Raw genomic sequence first — 19,819 nt, 5'->3', positions numbered from 1 at the left:
TTAATTTGCATGGTCAGTCAGAAACACCACAAGCTGCTGCTGCTGCTGCCAGAAGCTGCAAGAATAAAAAAGCTGTGCAAAGGCATCAACAAATCATTTCCACATAACTTAAGTTCAACACATACAACTACCAGTAAATCAAAAAACAGTGTAGACCCCCCCGCCCCCTCCCCGCCGTGGTGAAACATACTGTAGTACTATCATTTTGGTTTAATAACCTTTACATTGTACTCCTTGATCTCCACAACCCAGCTGAGACCATGTTAGCAACAAGCATCCCACAGCAACGTAGAAACTGCTTGCAGAAACATGACTCCAAATGAATCCCAGTGTTTGCTGGTCATGCAGGAAACTGTTATAATGAAAGCACATTTATAAGGCAATAATATGTCAGAGCTGTGCTGAGCTAAGTGCAAAGGAAACACAGCTGATGTGGTCAGGCACAGATGAGTGGGAGGGTGACATGTCAGAGCCCCATAAAAGAAAAAAAAGGGACTCAGACTATAAAATGGAACAAATTGCAGGAACATCCTGCAATATAACAAAATCAAATTCAATAGCCAATAAAAATAAACAACCTTATGTAACAATAAATTGAAATTGTGATATATTTTTTTTTAGGCTGCAGCCTGTGGGAAGTGAATTTTTAGTTTTATTTATTTCATTTTTTTTTCCAAAATCTAATTAAGTAACACTGCGGTGTCCTCAGAAACTGTTGCCACAACCTCCTCCTCATCCTTCTTATGTTTTGTGTGTGTGTGTGCTCTCCTCCTTACCTTTCTATCCCCCTGCATCCCCTTCTTCTGTTTCATCTCAGGATCTACAGCACCCAGTGAGGTGACAGATTAGCAGGTGAGAGACCTGCTCACGCTGCCCTCTAATTGGAGTCTGCTGAGCTGTTAGCGATGCCTGGATTTATTTCACTCTCTCTGGTCAGCCAGCAGATGAGTGGGGAGTGGGTTCCAAATTCTTCAATAAAATCTTTTGAAATAAACTCTTTTGCCAACCTGAATTTGCATCCTAAATTGACTGGTGCTTTAGCCAAAGGAAAGCGGGATCACATTAGAATGCCAAATATGATGGCTGGATCTGTTCACGAGCTCTTTTTGTTGGACTATCAACCTGTGACCAGTTGCACACACATTTTTTATTTCCATGAGATGAATTTTGTTGATTTGGTGACCCCTTTAGTGCTAACAGCTTGACATTTTTGTAATTTTCCTAAAAATCTGGTAAAGACATGCACCCGATTGACTGCAAGCATCACAAACTTGACATGCATGTGATGAATAAAGAACCTTGAACCTTGAACATTAAACCAAATCAACACAGTTCTGTGTAAACTATGAATGCCGTTTCACTGTATTCTACTGGGAAGTCATGCACATCTTCCTGATATCACATACAGTCTTTTAATCAATAATTATTTTGCCTTTTAAAAACACACAAAAATGTTGATACAACAGGGCCATGCAAATTACAGCCTACTAACCAGATTTCGCTTGGCATCAATAGCTAGCACTGGAAGAACAATTCTCTACCAGAACGCCTGCAAAAGACAAGCGACAACAATTTGGCACAGAAGCCAACCTATCCTCTTTCCTCTGCCAGTAAGGAGATTCACAAGGGTAAGACACAAACACAGACTCCTCTTTGTGTGTGGAGATAGAAAATATATATTGTCAACAAACACACACACACACACTCAGAGAGTCTCAAAGGAGTGATGAAAGAGATGAGAAGGGGATCCATGGTGAGCCTGGAGGACTGGATAAATATTGACCTGAATGAATGAGGTCTGTCACAGTACATAAAAAGGGTTATACACTCACACACAAGCTCACCAGCAACCATGACTCCAAAGAACCTCTCTGTTTATAAACTGCATCTACATCTCTACTGCTCAACCATAAAATTTAAGAAAACCTGGAATTGACATTAATATTTATAGAAAAACTGAAGCTGAGGTTGAGTGGAAGCAGTACAAATAATGAAAGTGATGTGTGTCTGTAGCTGATATTGCTTATTTGACATTGCGTGTGCAAATATAGCCAATGTTTTTGTGCATGCCTGAAATCCACTTCTATGCTTGACTGAGGGGGAAGTAGCTGCTCTATTGATGGAAAGAAAAGCTGATGGAAAGATGATTTTATTTTATCTAATTGACACTGACATTGCTGGATTCATGTTTGATGTTTCCTCTTAAATGCAACAGCATATTCCGGCTGCCAGCCTACAGACAAAAATGCTGCACAGTGTGTGGAAAAGGAGATAAGTAACTCATTAACATAACATTAACAGGTTATGATGTCCTTAAAGGTACCACTCTGGTAATGTGTGATGATATTTGCTTTTGCTTAACTCAGCCATGATGAAAACGGTTGCACATCATCAGTTTTTCTTAGCAGCAAGTGACAGGAAGTCACTTGCTGACTGCTGACAAGTGGGGGAAGGAAGGAAAACTGTTTTGAAGCAAATTTATTTACTCCTGTGTTGATGCTTTAAAGTGTATGTTTGTGTTTCTGTAGCCAAATTTGGATTCCAGCAGGCTTTGAGAACTCTTGGCTAATGTTCCCCTATGGGTTTAGTACAACGTGTGCTCACCTATGTACATGGTACATTCTAATTAAAGTAAATGAGTTCGAGGAGCTTAAAAAACAAAGGAAAACAGCGATCCACCGTGTGTTTGCTGTGCTTCTGCAGGTTTCGTCTGTTTCTTTTTTAATTTCTTTTAAATGTTTGTGCAACTTGTTAAGCAAGTATGACCCCTTTTGTCTTGCTTTGAAAGATTCATTCTGTCAAACCATATTTTGTTTGGATTTTCATGCTGTTACAGTTTCATACTGTTGGATTTTCATAGCGGCTGTTGAGGAATACAACATGATTGCATGCTAAGTTTTAGTGAAACTGATACATTTGCTAAAGTGACTTTAAACAGATAAAGAATTGTTTTATCTATGATGCTAAAATCTTAAAATATACTGATTTTCCACCGCTCTAGTTTAATATCTAATCAGTTCTAAGCACCAGATAACACCTAAAAAGATTTACATTTACTAGGGAAAAACAATTATTTTAACCTCTATGAGTACCGGCGATGCTTTCTGACACTGTTGGGTTCATCCCCTTGTGGATTTGCAGGCACAGACAAACTCCGCTTGCTTACTGCATAATGAAGGGGGAACGCGGCATGATCATGAAACAACACTTTCCCCAGAACACAGCATGTGGCAATTTGTGTGGTTTTCTAATTATCAGCTATTTGGCTCTGTTTTAAGGCAGCGCTGATTATCCCAATAAAAAGAAACGTGTTTAGGAAGTAAAGATGAGCAAGTCCCGTTGTGACACTGCAGTAATTTTTTAAGAAGCTGAATAATGAATGTCTGCAATGGGAATTATCGTGTGCAGCACTATGGTATGAATACGAATACCCTGCTCTAATGTTCTGTAGCTACACACTGTGCCATTCTTTCTTCTCCACAACTGAAAAAGACCTACAGCCCCCATTTTTAATCAATCATTAATAATAAAAAGGGATCAAAGAATGACTTTAGCAAAGTCATACTCACTGTTGGTAAAGGCAATGTTCACTACTGTAAAGGTTTTGGCTACATCAAAACCAGAAAAGGAGACTGGGAAGGTAGTGGTTTTTAACTAAAGCCTTGTCAAAGTCTCAGCCTAAACCAAATCACCCCCTTACTTTTTAAACAACAGTACCATCTACTGTTATCATAGTGAGAGCACACCTCATTTAACATGTGAAGAGTACAGTACTTACTCTTGTGTTTCGTTCAGTAGCAGGTAGAACATTTTATTTCACGAGTCCTCTAACAGCTCACTGGAAATTTGTTCCACATCACCACTGACCATAGATTTAGTATCAGAAAAAAGGATAACTTTTCAGTGTTGAATGTTAAGACGTTATGATTAAAAAAAAAAAGAAAAAATAATAATAATGAAAATAAGAGTAGCACAGTCTTAGACCTAGCCCAGTTTTTCAATATTCTAGTGAAGACGTTCATTTGACTAACAAAACACTGTGTGTTTTTGTTGAGGAAATGCCTTTGTAGCTGAACACTTTCCAATATAACCAAACAAATGTTTGTAAGTATTTAACAGAAGGGATGTGAGGAAGGGGAGAATACTGTTTGCTCTTTATCTTCTTTGAAGTATAAAGGAGAGGTTTCACACACATTTTATTTAAAGTCCTTTATTACAGTCAAAAATCCAGTACCAAATATTGTACATGTGTACTGAAAATAGAAAATATTCACATATTCCTTTGATCGGTGCAAGTAGAAAAAGCTTTCGGCCCTGTGTCAGAAATGGTACTTAAACATGTAACTCTGAGACGAGGTTTTTGTCTCTTGCAAATGCGTTTTGTTTTTTTAAAATAACAAATCTTTTAAATACACGTCTTCCAACCTTCACACAGTTTGTTACAATTCAATGCCTTTCTTGCTCTGGTTTTCATGGATCTATCTGGTTTTATAGTGCTCATCTGGCAGGTTTCTTAGCTTCTCGGCAGCCTAAGGCAACAAACACAAAGTTATTATGCAGTTTGACATAGTTTTTATGCAATTTTATGGAGTTTTATGCATTTTCAAAGCAACAGCATGAATCAGTGGAATCCTGTACTTATGTTTTTTTCTTTTTTTGATTCAAAGACATTAGCTTTTTATCTCCAAAATTAATATTTGTAAACATATTTGTAAATCAAAAATTAAGGTGTCAGTCCCATAATAACAGTCACAACTTTGACTTTTAATTGAATATTATTCAGTTTATGATGCTGAGCTTCTCCTTGCAGTAGTTACTCACTATAGGAAGCTTTGAGTAAAAAATAGTTACTATGACATTTGACTGTAGTCTGGATAGGCTCAATGGAGATGAGAAAAATCAAAAGTTCATGTTCTCTGCTCGGTATAAATGCATGTGCATAAATGTATTACCTGTTCAGGGGTGAGATCTCTTTGCTCCTGGGCGAGCATCTCATAACCCACCATAAACTTCTTAACTGTTGCTGAACGCAGCAGAGGTGGGTAGTAGTGAGCATGAAGCTGCCAGTGGGAGTTTTCTTCTTTTAAATATGGGCCAGTAGGCGCTCCTGGAAAAAAAGAAGACAGAAGAGAATCTTGAGTTGGATTGTGTGAAATGAATGGACCCCGCGCAGCCTCAGGTGACAGTTTTGTCGTGTTTTATTTGCACAATACATCTTTTCTTTTTCCTTATGTTGGGAGGTCAGCTTTCAGCTGCTTCTCCACTCCAGACTCAGCTCCTCTCTCGAGCCCCTGCATCACTGAAATAGGGAGAAACTGATTACTGAGTGGCAGCAGCTGCCCTGCTAACCACAGTGGCACTGACCCTCGAGCCCACTGCACCACCCCTCCACAGCAGCGGAGCCAGAGACCACACCCCTGCTACAGACTGAGACTACAGATTCTTCAGAAAGATTAAGGTTGCTAATGTTCAACTTTTTCCACAACCCTAGAGACCTGAGACTTTCTATATATGCATACTGATGCTTTCATATTGATAGGTCCACAGATCCTGAAGAACCTTGTGTAGGATCAATCTGCAGAATAAGAATGAAAGCCATACATGGGACCTGAGTTTTCAGTGACAATATAATGTTAAACTGTTGGTCTGTTGTGGTGAAATTGTTTATGCTCGTTTCTGTGAGAGCCAGTCTGGTCTAGCAGTGACATGGAAAATCAAGAAGGCAAATCAAAGGACAAAAAGGATGCCTATGCTAAGCAGCCATGAAAAATATATCTGACATATCACATCAAGGGCTTGGTGGAAGAGTCATGAATGCCTGCACCTTCATATTTTCATGTTAAGACACCATGTTTCAAGTCTAAGAACTGTAATTTTCGAAGGACAGTATGACACTGCATGTTAAAATACACTCACTGGCCTCTTTGTCATGTACAACTTGTTAGTAGGGGTTGGACCCCTTCCCTTCAGGACTGCCTCTGTGGCACTGATTCCACAAGATCCTCAAATATTTTGGTCCGTGATGTGAATGTCTGAGTCCAGCACTGAGGCTGCCACGATTAGTCGACTAGTCACGATTACGTCGACTACCAAAATTGTCGACGACTAATTTAATAGTCGACGTGTCGTTTGAAGCTTTGTAAAATCCCAAAAGACGCAGGAATAAGTAGTAGGATTTAAGAGTGTAATAACGGACAGAAGATGGCAGCACTGCATGTACAAGGATGCCAGCTGCCGTTAAACCCCGAAGAAGAAGAAGCTGTGTCCCAGAATTCATAGCGCGGTCCAGCGCGGCCCTGCTCAGTTTCCAACAATGGCGGTAGCTAGTTGGTTTTAATATTACTCTTATTATTGTTACTGGGTCACAAAATAAACATTTAACATATTTTCAGGCGAGAATGTAGCTGTGTAAACTTCAAATATCTGCTCAGTTTATCAAGACACCACATATTTTCAAAAGCGCCCCGACGTTTTGGGAGCCGTCTGTTACCCACCAGCTCGATAGCTAGCCGGAGTTCAAGGCTCACTAGAGCCGGTGAGAACACCGGAGTCCCGGCAAATCGTTTTCAAACCCACCGCCGTCTTTCGCTACTCAGGTTAAACATGATATATAAGTCACTTAGATAACTTAAAAATGTTATTGTTTGGCTTTTTTTCAGTATTTTATTTGCTCCTGAGGAAATAGGTTTGGCTGAGATTAAAGTTAGTTTTTACACAGCTGAATAAACGTCAAGCAGACAACTGATTATCAGAAGTGTGAGATGCTCGAGAATATACTCCGGTGTCCTGTTATATTTTAGATAGCAAGGAGCAGACGGCTGAGTTTATTAAACTCCAACAAATAATCTGCAAATTTCATTAAACTTTAATAAACTGTCATCTTGTCTTTATTTTTAGTTAGCACATACCTTAAACACTTAAAGCTGTAAGCTAATGATATATAAGAGCAGATGCATGCTGGCACAATAAGCTGTAGTTGTACGTCCAATGGATGAATGATCTGATTAGTCGACTATCAAAATAATCGTTTGTGGCAGCCCTATCCAGCACGTACCAAAAGTACTGCATTGGTTTCAGATTTGGTGACTGTGGAGGCCATGTGAGTACACTGAACTCACTGTTATTGTCAAGAAACCAGTAACGATGAGCTTTGTGACATGATGTGTTATTGAAAGCAGTCCATCAACACCAACAGCCTGAACAATTGATACAAGATGGGTGGATCTATGCTTTCATGTTGCTTATACCAAATTCCTAAGACCCTAATATACAAATGCTGCAGCAAAAATCGAGACTCATTTGACCAGTGACCATTTTTCCAATTTTCCACCATCTAATTTAATGAGCCTGTGCAAAATGTAGCATTAGTGTCCTGTTCTTAGCCGACAGGATGAGCAGCCAGTTTGGTCATTTCATTTGGCGTTTTTGTTTAGATATTTTCTCTTTTTCATACCATCCTCTGTAACCTCTAGAGATGTGTGGAAAAATCCCAGGAGATCATGAGTTTCTGAAACAGACCACCAGTGGATCATGTGTACCTAGCAAAGTATCTTATTATTTATTTCCTCAGTGTGCCTGTGAAACTACGAAACAAATAAATACACAAGCACACTCACACATTGACGAGAGCACAATCAAGAACACTAAAGGGTAAAAATATGCACAGCCAGCTCACAACAAGCTTAACAATCAGTTAACTAACATGGTAAATTAAAGAATAACCCATGATGTAGTGTAACAGAAACAAAAACTTCCCTCCAACTTGGGCTTTTGTGAGGACATGCTTTCTGATTTAAAGAAAAAAGTGTGCAAATGTGCTTCCTGTTGAGATCTGGTGACTCACAAAAGCAATAGCCTATAATTACCATAACTTTCATGATCATTCAATCATTTGCACTCATCATGTTTGTCTGCCATTTAATTCTGCCTTTTGCCTTTAATTTGCTACCATCTGCATATGTAAATTCATAAAACTTGCAGAAAATTCCAAAAACATTTGCGTTATTACATCGAGTCTCTAAATCCCCTAAGTGCCAAGACCAACAATACATACTCACTGATTTATGAGTGAAGCATTTAAATAACTTTTTGTATCTTACTGCAAGCTAATTAAGTGATCAGGGAAGAAAAAAATGCAGTGGCACATATCTTTGCAAAAGAAGTATGAAATATCCCTTGGGACACTGTATTCGCAAGGAAAGCTTCTCCTTTTGAGTGAGTTTCCTGACAACGGGGTCTGATCAGACACAGATACAGATGACAGGAGGGCGACATAAAGAAAACTAATGGATGGGGGAGAAAAAAAGGAGGAACAAAGAAAAGCCTGAAGCAGTCAGATAAAGAATGAATAGAGACAGATGTTCCTATTAGAAGACAATTACCTAGTTTTAAATCGTCTTTGGGTGTGTTTGCTCTGCTGGCATGTGTTTCAGTATATTACTGGGTGCATTATTTCACAGTTAACAAAGTTACAGATATTCCTGGATATGGGGCCACAAATCAGAACAGTTAGCAGTGTAATTTTCAAAGACAAGCAATAACACTATATATCTGACAGATGTTTTACGACTACCATACATCACTGTTACCCTGCATACTGTGTCTGCCTCAATCTGTGTTCAAGTCCTTTACTCAGCCTGGTAATATTGTCTGTGATGTGCTGCACATCTCTCTGCAAGCCTCTTGAAGGAACAGAAAGGTAGTTTAATATAATGTATTATTTCCCAGGTGAATCAAACAGAATCCACCCAGTCCTCCATCTTTCTGTGTCACCACTCTGACACTAATAAGCCCAGCACTAAATAATAAGAGCTGGCTTCTGCCAAATTAACTAAAATAAAGAAACAGGTAGAAACTGATATGTAAGCTATGTGTTGTATATATAGAGTGAGAGGTCGGTGTGTTTAAAGTAAACAAAGTTTAAAGTAAAGTTGTTGCCTATGGGACTAGAAAGCTTGGGGTCAGTGATTTAACTATATGTTTTAAATCATATAATGCTTAAAATAATCCACCAAAGAACTGCGCAAACATAGGAAATTGAGGGTAAGGGGGGAAAAAGTCCAGGTTTAAATTTAATTGAAATGTCATTGATCTGAAATGAGCTGTCTATTTTAAATATGTTTAAACTGAAGCAATTTTGCATAGAACAAAAGTTAAAAGTATGCTGATGTGAATGACATGTGGAAAAAAGTACAACGCACCATGCTGACAAAGCATTCATAACTCTCTGAAATCTTTCAAGACATACAAAACGTAGCAGAAAACAGGCAGGCATTTAATCCCCTAATCATCTGCAAGTACAGAATGTGTCAATAAAAACCTGGCTATAGGTTTTTGGCTAAGTGCACACTACAAAACCGAACAAAATATGTATTAGCTTAATATTCTAATATTTAAAGGCCTAATTTTGAAATACTGTGTCTTAATTGTTAAACTGAGACAATTCTCCAATGTATCAAAGTCATTCTGTTTGCTAAAAAATAAAGGTGCAGCTACTGAGTCCCTGCTTACAACCTTCAACACATTGCTTTAACTTGACCTGAGTCTTTTAGACTCTAAGAAATGAAACAGACTAGAAGATTAAAGTCAAAACTTAACACAAGATCTGTGGGATCTTTCACCATAGGCAACTTTAGAGTGCTTCAAAGATTTGATATCAAATAAAATAAAAAGAAGAAAGTGATTCGATGACTGTGTCCTCTGGTGCCCTCTGTCCTTTTCACCACACTGCAGTTTGGGTGGGAGTGTTTCATCTCGCCTTTTAAAACTATCTTTCATGTGGGCTGCCTTGTTCCTAGTGACCTCCTTTAGAAAAAAATGATAGCATGACAACTCAGGTGGTAGGTCTTAAAAATACAGGATTTCATTTTCTGAAACTGATCTGTCAAGAGATATTTATGGACCAAAAACTGGCTCTCTGGAACATAACAGATTTCTGAATTCTTTCTTGACTAATCAAAATAATACATTTTAACCTTGTGTTTATTATTTCCAGTCAGATTGCTATCAAACCCTTCCCTGGTCTGAGGATGCTAATGGAAGAAGACACAAGTCACAACAAAAATAAAAAAAAATGGGGAATTACAACAGACCAAATAGCAGTAGACAGTTGACCTTTAAGCTAAATGCTAAATTTAGCATACTGATATGCTCACAAGGACAATGCCAACTTTATAATTTCATGTATTGAGAAAAAAAATCTGATGTCTGACAGGTACTGTGTCTCAGTATTAATTTAATGTGTTACTTAGTTACTTACTAAATGCAAAGACCAGATGAGACTGATGGGAATACAGTAGTTTTGGTCATCATTAATAAAATATTGATTTTGCCTTCGTACATACAGTCAGTGAGCAGTGAGATTTCCTTTCAGTAAAACAACTCACAGGACACAGGTGCTGCAAGGATTGAACCGACAACCTTTAGCTTATACAAGGATCACTCTGTCCACTCAGCCATGATAGCACTACAGTCCTTTCTGTCATTCATCACCTCATCGCATCACTGCACTCTGCTAACCTCTGCCCCAGCTTGAACACGATGCAAGGACATTTCTGTGGTTTGACTCACAGTATGTAATGTATTTCCTTTACTTTCTAAAGCACAGGTTACTATCAGCCAGTACATTCACGAAGCACCTCCGTAAAAAGCAGAGAACTTTCTGGATAAAGTTTGAAATCTTGTTTTTGTGTACAAGTTGCTTCTTCACCTCAGAAAACTTATTTTGGGCTGATATTTGATATCCAATATAAATTGCAAAAGTGATATTTTTCTACAGTTCCCACAAGTTTATTTGCTTTTTCACTTTGCTGCTCTTTCATTTCCCTTATGAGTTATAAATTACGGGGAGGTACAAGAAAAATGGGTGCAGCATTGAAATACATGACGGCAAATAAACATTTGTTAAACTGAAAATATAAAAGAGCAGCAAAACATTTTGAAGAGCCACCTGCACCATTTTATAAATATGTAAATTTATTTCATCACAAAGTCAAAAAGTGTCTTCAGTTGCATGCCAAACCACTGTCATGTATTCAATTCGCAATGACTTGTAACTCAACAACAAATTCAGCTTTCCTCAGAGGATATGACTTGATCGGTTCAACCTGAAATGTAAATTCAAACACCTTTTCTGACTTCACGCTTTTTTTTTCTTTTTCTTTTTTTTTTTTTTTTTAGCAAAAAATGCTATAAAGACATTACATGGATGAAAAAATAAATAAGTAATGGGCCTCCTACACCTAAAGGGGCTTTTATGATATCTCATTCTAAGTCTATTGATTTGACTGCTTCCACTCTTTTGGGAAGGAATTACACAATATTTTAGAGTATGTTTATGGGAATCTTTGCCCATTCATCCAGGAAAACAACTCATGAGGTCAGTCACTGCAAGCGAAATCCTACCGTCCAACAACAATCTCTGTTCCAATTTATCCCAAAGGTGTTCTGTGTGGTTAAGGTCAGGGCTCTTTGTAAGCCAGCAAAGTTCTTTCTCACCAAAGACATTCAACCATGTTTCATCCAAATTTGGAAGCACAGAATTGTCTAAAATTGTAAACTAAAGTTTTGAGATTTACCTTCACTGGAATTTAGGAGGACAGCCCAACCCAGAACAAAAAAAACAACAAAACAAAACAAAAAAAACCCCAAACAAAATAGCATCCCTCCTCTGCCAAACGTTATAGCTGACACAAGGGTTGCTTAGTCATGGTCAAAAGGATTATCGTGATTATTTTTGATCAATATTGAGATCATGATTATTTGTCATGACTATTCATTGATTTTACTGACAGAATTTGTTCATTGCATCTGTAAACAGAACACTATTTTCACATCTTCAGTGGATCTTTTTGATTTGGATGGATTGTTAATGCTGGACAATTTATATTAGCAGCAGCTGCATTGCTTTTCTTGGCCTTCAAGCATTAGTTATACTGTAGTTTTGTCATTTGTGTTTCCAGGCAGTTGTGTAACTTTGCAGTGAACTCTTTGCATATGATTCGTTCTTGGTTAACATCACTTTTGCTCAATCCAAAGCACTTATAAATAATGGATGTTGATCCACTTCAAGGGAAAGTTCTTAAACTTCTGCTGTGGCAGACATTTGAACTTTGTTGTACATCTTTTTCTTTTTAATGTATTGTTACTTTTCTAGACTGGTGCAGGAAACTTCAAGCTGCATGGCACAGGAAAAAAAACTGGCTGGTATACTCAGGGAAATATTCCGGCAGTGAATATTTAGGGGACACTTTATTTGCTTTTGCTTCGTGTTCTGTTGGTGGAGTAGGCAATTTAAACATCACTTGAACATTGTCATTTAATTGTAAGAAGCCAAAATCATGATTAAGATTAAAACTGCAGCCCTAGATGCACAATTAATCCAAAGAGAACATACTTCCATTGCTCAAGGGTCCAATGGTGGATGGAGTGCATTAAACCACTCCATAATGTAAAACTTTCATCCAGCTGCTTGGCCATGGAAACCCATGTCATGAAGCTCTAGCCATTGTTCTAATGTTAATGCCAAAGGAGGTTTGCAACTCTGCAATTGTTGTAACACCATAATATTGGTGGCTGTTATGCACAATGCTATCAGCACTCAGCGACCCTACTCTGTATCTGTACATGGTCTTGACTAAATTATTGCAGTTCCTAAACATGTCCACTTCACAATAGCATAGCATAGCATAGAATAGAGTAGAATAGTCCTTTATTTGTTATTGTACATGTACAACAAAATTGTAGGTGCTTCACACCAACTGTGGCAGAATAAAATATAAATAGTAGACAGTAGGAATAAATAGCAAACAGGAGAAATATATACAATCAAGAGGGATATATACAAAAATAAGAGAAAGGCACACATTGGAGAACAAAATCGTTGCAAAGTGCTTGAAGGCAGTGCAAAGAAAAGACTTGGTCTGAAAAGAGACTGCGTGTGAGTGGCCTGAGTGGTTAAGGTTACTTAGACCATAGCTCAGATTGATGAGGCAATGCTGGTGGGCGAGGGGTAGGGTGTGGGAAGATAGTGTTTGCTGACAATCCGAATGGCCCACGGGAAGAAGCTATTTGTGAGTCTGGAGGTGTGGGACCTGATTGACCTGAGGCACCAACCAGAGGGCAGCGGGTCAAACAGTTGGTGGGCGGGGTGCAAGGGGTCACCTGTGATGGCCTTGGTTTTCACGAGACAGGAGAATCCAGCAATGGTCTCCAGGGGTAGCGGAAGGCAGCCAATGATTTTTTGTGGTGGCATTGTTAATTACCCTCTGTGCAGCCTTCCTGTTCTCAGTTGTAGTCCCTGCGTAAAAACACCCAGGCAGTAGGAGAGCACAATCTCTACTGAGGAGCAGTAGAAGGACAGCAGCATCTGGTCCAGGTTATTCTTCCTCAGGACACAGAGGAAGTGCAGCCACTGGTGGGTGACCAGAAACCTGAAGGTGGAGACAGATTTCACCCATTCTCCAATTATAATGAGAGGAGAGTAGACCTATCTGTCCATTACGAGTGTTTTTGTTTTAAGGATGTTCAGCTTTGGGTTATTTTCTGAAGTTCTGTACTTCATATACGCTGTCTTATCTCCGTCAGAGATGAGCCCAACCACAGTGGTGTCTTTGGCATACTTGACGATGAGGTTGGTTAGGTGGGTAGGTGTGCAGTCATATGTGTACAGGGTATCTGGTGCTGAGTGACAGTGGGGGCGAGGGGTGGGGATTGAGTCGGATTGATTGAGGCTGGTTTTTGAGGAACTCTTTGATGCAGGAGCAGGTGGCAGGGGGTGTATGGAGGTGGTCCATTTTGGTGTAGGGGTGGGCGATATATCAAATATACTCTATGTATCGCAAGTTTTTCCACGTACGATGGTTCAAAAGGCTATATTGTAACCACTGAGTATAAACTGCCTATTAATAATAATAAAATTAAGCCAGTCTGCGTGTAATTCACCGTGGGGGCGTTTTCTCCCACACACTGCGAATGCATCATTAATTCCCCTTCCCAACTGGAACACTTTCTACCTAGCATGTGTTTTTATATACTACTATAGGGAAAAATATGGCGACAGTGGGAGTTTCAAACAAGCAAGGGAATGAGACTCGATGTCGTTTGGATTTCACAAGGAGAATGTCAAAAAAAATGCGGTAACAGTATAGTCATTTGTGAAATATCTCTGTGTGCAACCAATGGTTAAAAAATTCGTTAAAATAAAACATTTCAGTTCAGTCTGATTTTTTGTATTCAAAGTAGAAAAAAAAGTATTCAATAGTCAATTTAAATGAGTATACCAGTGCAATTTTAGGCACTAAATGGTTGAGAATAACATTTGATTTTGGAGGTCGCCAAGCCTTATTTTGGTGGAATTTGGTCAAATCAACGAATATATATAAGGAATGGAATTACACAGAACGACTTGCTGCAGTAACGACTTGCTGCAGTGGTGGCATCCTATTGCAGTACCGTGCTCAGTGAGCTCTTAAGAACAAACCATTCTTTCATAATTGTTTGTAAAGACAGTCTGGGAGCATGACTTTATACACCCGTGGCAAGAAACTGAATAAAACATGATTAAGAGGTGTGTCTCAACACTTTCATCCCTGCATAAAATGGTAAACAGACAAAGTTAACTGCAAAGCATGCTGATATTTCTCCAAAGGGAACCAAAACAGAGCTAAAAGAGAGTAAATATGGAAAACACTGATTGCAAGGAAACTAGGATTCTGAGGTGATTACATCTTATTCCTACCCTACCTGGCCAAAAAGACAATTAGAAAACAATCAAATGTGTTTAAGTAGAATCTCAAATCAAAACTAAATGTTGTATATGATAACATTCAGTCAGTATGCCTTTATTAAAAAAAAGAAATTTAAAAAGCTTCATCATTTAACATATGCCAGACTGGAAGAGTATAAATTACACCATGTGTGAGTCCTCTTTATCTGTAAGATCTCCTGTTTTACGTAAGAGACAAAAAGGTTGTATCTTTTGTAGAAGTTTTAAAAATGTAAATATTTCAATGTGTCTGAGTGCACACTAAAGTGGTAACACAGTAAGTGGCTGATGTCAAAGCTGAGACTTTATCAACCAATTTATTACAGCAGAGATGATGCAATTGCAGCAAGAGCTATCTAAACATCAGAAAACGTGTGTTGCACCTTAACGAACATATATCTTTCCAGTGACATTGGACGAGCTGATCAATATTCATATGTTCATTTTGTGTTGGTGTATGATGAAGTGCCTTTGCAAAATTATGTTGGGGAGAAAAGACCGATCAAGGAGATAGGTGGAAGACTGGGGATGAGAAGTCCTCTGCATGTTAATTATGCCGATCTGCCATTATTAAAAAAGCATGTCACAGGGTGAACGTTGACTTAATGGAGAAAGGGTGGCACAAATAATTAAATATAACAAGAGGTGGAGAAAAGCAATTGAAAGCTCAAAGAAAAACCATATGCGAGAGAAGGATGTAAGGAAAAAGGCAAGAAGTGGCATCCTTAATCTTGTGTTGCAGAAAATATAATGCATATGAAGTCAAAGTGGGGTCGATTTTCAGTATTACAAATCTGCGGGGCTGTCAAAAACACAAGGTGTGACAGAATTTTAATCACCCTCCTTCCATATGACTTCTCATTGGTGCCAGTTTGGTGTGGTATGAGAAATCATTTAAATACTGACTATGAAAACACTTGAAAACACACATTTTTATAGATTATTCTACAGGAATAATAAGTTACGTTGAAACCAAGCACACCATTGTTTTTCTTGTGACATTACCAATAAGTTTGATGTGTCACATGGCCCTCTTCCTATTGAAAAAACAAAAGTTGCATCCAAGATGGCCGACTTCTAAATGGCCACCATGGTCACCACCCATCTTGAGGAGTTTGCCCCCTCACATATACTAATGTGCCACAGACAGGACTTTAATATCACCAACCATTCCCATGTTATTATGGTGTATCCATATAAATGGCACACCCTGTATAATAACTGCACTAGCTGATCACTCAGATTCAGTCAAATCATGCAAAATTGATTAGATGGAACTTTACAGTATAAATTGATAATGACCCAAAGCACAGTGCAAAAGCGAACAAAGAGGTTCTCAAGGAAAAGGAATTGGACATCCTTCAACGGCCAAGTCATTCACCTGATCTCAACCAATAGAGCAGTGGTTCTTAACCTGGATTCGATCGAACCCTAGGGGTTCGGTGAGTCGGTCTCAGGGGTTTAGCAGAGCCTCAGCCGTGATATGCACGGCTCATTTTGTGCACCAGTAAAAAACATATGTATGTCTTTAATTTGAAAAACAATCCTATTTTATTTTTCACTAAAGAGGGGTTCAGTGGATGCGCATATGAAACTGGTGGGGTTCGGTACCTCCAACAAGGTTAAGAACCACTGCAATAGAGCATGCACTTCGGTTGCTAAAGACAAAACCAAAGAACGAGAGATGGACAAAGCAAAAGCAAAGTGATTGCAGTAAAGGCCTAGCAAAGCATCTCAAAGGAGAAAATGCATCATTTGGTGATGCCCATGGGTTTTAGATGTCAGGCAGTAATTGACTGCAAAGTAGTGAAAACCTCCTAATATTTAAAATTGTTAGTTTGTTCAGTTAATTTTGAAAATGGGGCACTGTATAAAAATGGCTATAATTGCCGAACAGTCAAGGCAATACGTTTAGTAAACCCCTTCATTTAAAGCTGAGAGTCTGCACTTCAATCACACCTTGATTGACTGATTTAAAATTCACTGTGACAGTTCACAGAGGCAAAGATATATCTTTAAGATAAGATATCTGTGTCATTTTCCAAATATTATTATATGGATATATTACAATATTTTGTAGTAGTCTACATGTGATACATCCATCTATTTATTTAAACTAAAATTATCTTGAAAGTTTTCTGCCATCTGTCTCTCACATTTCTTTCACTCTCTTAAAATATCATAAAAATATTTATGCCAGAACTGTTTCTTTTTAATTCCCCCCTGACCATCCCACTTTTTGTCTTACCATGCCAGCCCATGGAGTATGGAAAAGAGACTTCGAACAGATTGTCATATTTGGTCAGTAGTTGCTTCATAATGGCAGCCAGACCTGACAAACAGTAACACAGACATAGATATAATGACTAAAGGCAAATAGTGTGGAAAATAGGGAGCATGAATACATTTACATATACTTATATACCTGTGCGCATAGTTAAAAATTAACTACATGAGGAAGGGAAGCTGAAGCAAGGATGTAAGAGTGAAAAAAAAACTTTAAATGTGAAATGAGAAACAAATGTGCAAGCAAAAAAGCTTTCAACTGAAAAGTTAAAAAATAAAAATCTGTATTTTGGAGGGAAACTGGAATATAAAACTCAGAAAAAAGTCCATAACTATTAGTATACAAACAATTACAAACACACACACACACGCACGCACGCGCGCGCACACACACACGACAGATAAAAAGAAAAAAAATGATTCAAAGTAATCTGTCACAATTAATCATTAGTTTCACTTCTAATATCTAAAATATGATCTCTTCTTTAATTTTATCTTTATCTATCTTTATCTTTGAGAGCTAAAATATTTGTAATACACAGTTCAAAAACATTCTGTCATTGGCCTATATGCTGGAGAAAAGGTGATGTATTTGCAATTTTAATCAAGTATATAATGTCTATAATGTCTTTAACCTTAAATGCATGTAAACCATTAAACCATACTTTAACAATGATTAATTATTTGGAATAGTGTTAACACAAAAACCGAAAGATAAAGTTAATCATTATTTTACAAAAAGAAATTGCCTAACAATAACAAAAAATTAAGTAATCAGTTACAACAATTTCACATAGTGGAGGATTTGACAAATGTATTAAAAGGCAATACTCTTCTGTAGTTACATAGTACTTAAACAGCTTAGACAACACTTTTTGAACTTAAAGTGTGTAAAAGGGTCTAAAATTATATACTTTTTCTACTTTGAAGATGATACATATCAGAAATCAAAGCTGCAGGTTCTTCACTCAATCACAGTTTCACCTCAGAGAACTCTAAATTGCCGTATCACTCTCTCAGTCACTAACTCTGTAAGTATCCTTACACACAGACAGTCTTAAAACACACACACTTACCCTCTCTTTCCTCTGTTGTCAAGTCACTGATTCGGAGGACATGTCGTCTTGGCAACAACAATGTCTGATAGGGCCAAGTTGCCCAATATGGAACCACTGCCAGCCAATCAGAACTCTCCACCACAACACGTTCCTAAGAGGATACACATTAACATGTTTTAAAGTGTGCAAAGAAGCAGAATTATGTATTACATATCAATAATATGAAGTCTAAATTGCTGATATAAAGCTAAAGTGGCTTCCCAGATACTTTATGAGGTCATCACATTACCATTTTTACAAACCAAAATTACTTCTGCTGTGCAAAAGTCTTTAGCCTCCAAGGTTTTATTTAAATCTCAGTTCCAATAAGCCAGACTTTTTTATATTTTTAAAGTTGCCTTAGCAATAGTTTCTTCAGCCTTTCTGAATAACTTAATAAGCTTTTCTTTGTACATTGGCTGATTTACATTCATTTTCACTCCAGTCCTTGTACCCGACCATTTTCATAGGAATGTGTGTTTATTTATTGAGACACCTAACACTAACCTATGAATCATTCAAGCATAAAAAAGACACCTGACTCAAGGGATGACTCAACAGTGTCCCATGTACACCTAACAGACAACAAAGCAAAGAAGCAACATTTAATTGTATCTTTAGGTATTTTTGGTCACGTGCTTTCCTTGAATTTATGAAAAAGCCAAAGATAACACTTTGACAGGCATAAAATAGTATTTTCATATCAACAAGGTGATTCCCAAAGAGCTGTTATCAAAAAGCTCGGGATATCTCACCAGGATGTTAAGTGTGTCCTTAAGAATTTTGAGGAAATCAAACAAATGGACGACAAAAAAAAGGAACAGGGCTACAAAATTGACCTACAACAGATAAACAGTATCTGAAAGTCATTTCCTTAAGAAATAGGAAAAAGTGCAGCAAAGACCTGACACAGGATCTGAGAGGTGCATCTGACACATCTACTGATACCTCATCAGAAATGGTCTCAGTGGAAGATTGGTTGTCAAGAAGCTATTCGTAAGCAAGAAAAACAAGGAGACAAAAATTGAGGTTTGCCAAATTACACAAGAACTGACGAGAAAGATCAGTGGCAACAGGTCTTATGGAGTGATAAATCCAAATTTGAAATTTGAGAAAGGTAAACAGTAAAAGTCTGCAGCTGACTGTAAAATACAATAGAGGCTCTGTCATGGTTTGGGGCTGCATTTCAGGCACTAGTCCTTCAAGAAGCTATGAAGATAGTTCATGCTATGCTGGATAATAAAAGGGGATCATACCAAATGTTGATTTTTCAAGCCCATTAAATTGTACAAACTTAGTTTTTGCCTTATATTGTGCATCTCCATTTGTTTCATGTTTTGCACCGCACCCATTTCCCATTTTCCTAACAAAAAAACCCCTCCACATTATTATATACTGTAATTATACCTCTTATGGTATGTGTCATACAGATACTGTATACCTGTATATGGTTTTGCTGTCTTATATTATGCAAACAGAAAAAAAAGAGAAAAAAAAATTTCCATGATACATAAAGATATACCCGATGCTACACAGAAACATTCACACTTATGTTTGCTAAACTAAAATTACCCTACACATGTTGAAAGTAGTAATTTGATCCCTTTAGCTTATTACACTAGAAAAAGGAGCCATAAAGTTAAAAAAAAAAGAAAAAGAAAAGAGCATGCTT

At 37.8% G+C, this 19,819-nt stretch overlaps 1 protein-coding gene across 1 annotated transcript in view; it reads right to left on the bottom strand.

The window, feature by feature from the left end:
- Nucleotides 1-4,211: 4,211 nt before the first annotated feature.
- Nucleotides 4,212-19,819, bottom strand: part of galt (galactose-1-phosphate uridylyltransferase) — a 37,174-nt gene continuing 21,566 nt past the window's right edge. Inside the window, exons 8-11 of the mRNA XM_063480830.1 lie at nt 18,127-18,259; nt 17,013-17,096; nt 4,953-5,107; nt 4,212-4,529 (exon numbers count right to left, since the gene is read on the bottom strand). Coding sequence (XP_063336900.1) covers nt 4,479-4,529; nt 4,953-5,107; nt 17,013-17,096; nt 18,127-18,259 — 423 coding nt within the window. The 3' untranslated portion in view covers nt 4,212-4,478. The remainder of the gene's footprint in view (nt 4,530-4,952; nt 5,108-17,012; nt 17,097-18,126; nt 18,260-19,819) is intronic.

Source organism: Pelmatolapia mariae, linkage group LG7, assembly GCF_036321145.2.
Source record: "Pelmatolapia mariae isolate MD_Pm_ZW linkage group LG7, Pm_UMD_F_2, whole genome shotgun sequence".
Taxonomy (NCBI): domain Eukaryota; kingdom Metazoa; phylum Chordata; class Actinopteri; order Cichliformes; family Cichlidae; genus Pelmatolapia; species Pelmatolapia mariae.
The sequence above is the reverse complement of the archived record's forward strand: the minus strand, read 5'-3'. Positions and strand labels throughout refer to the sequence as shown.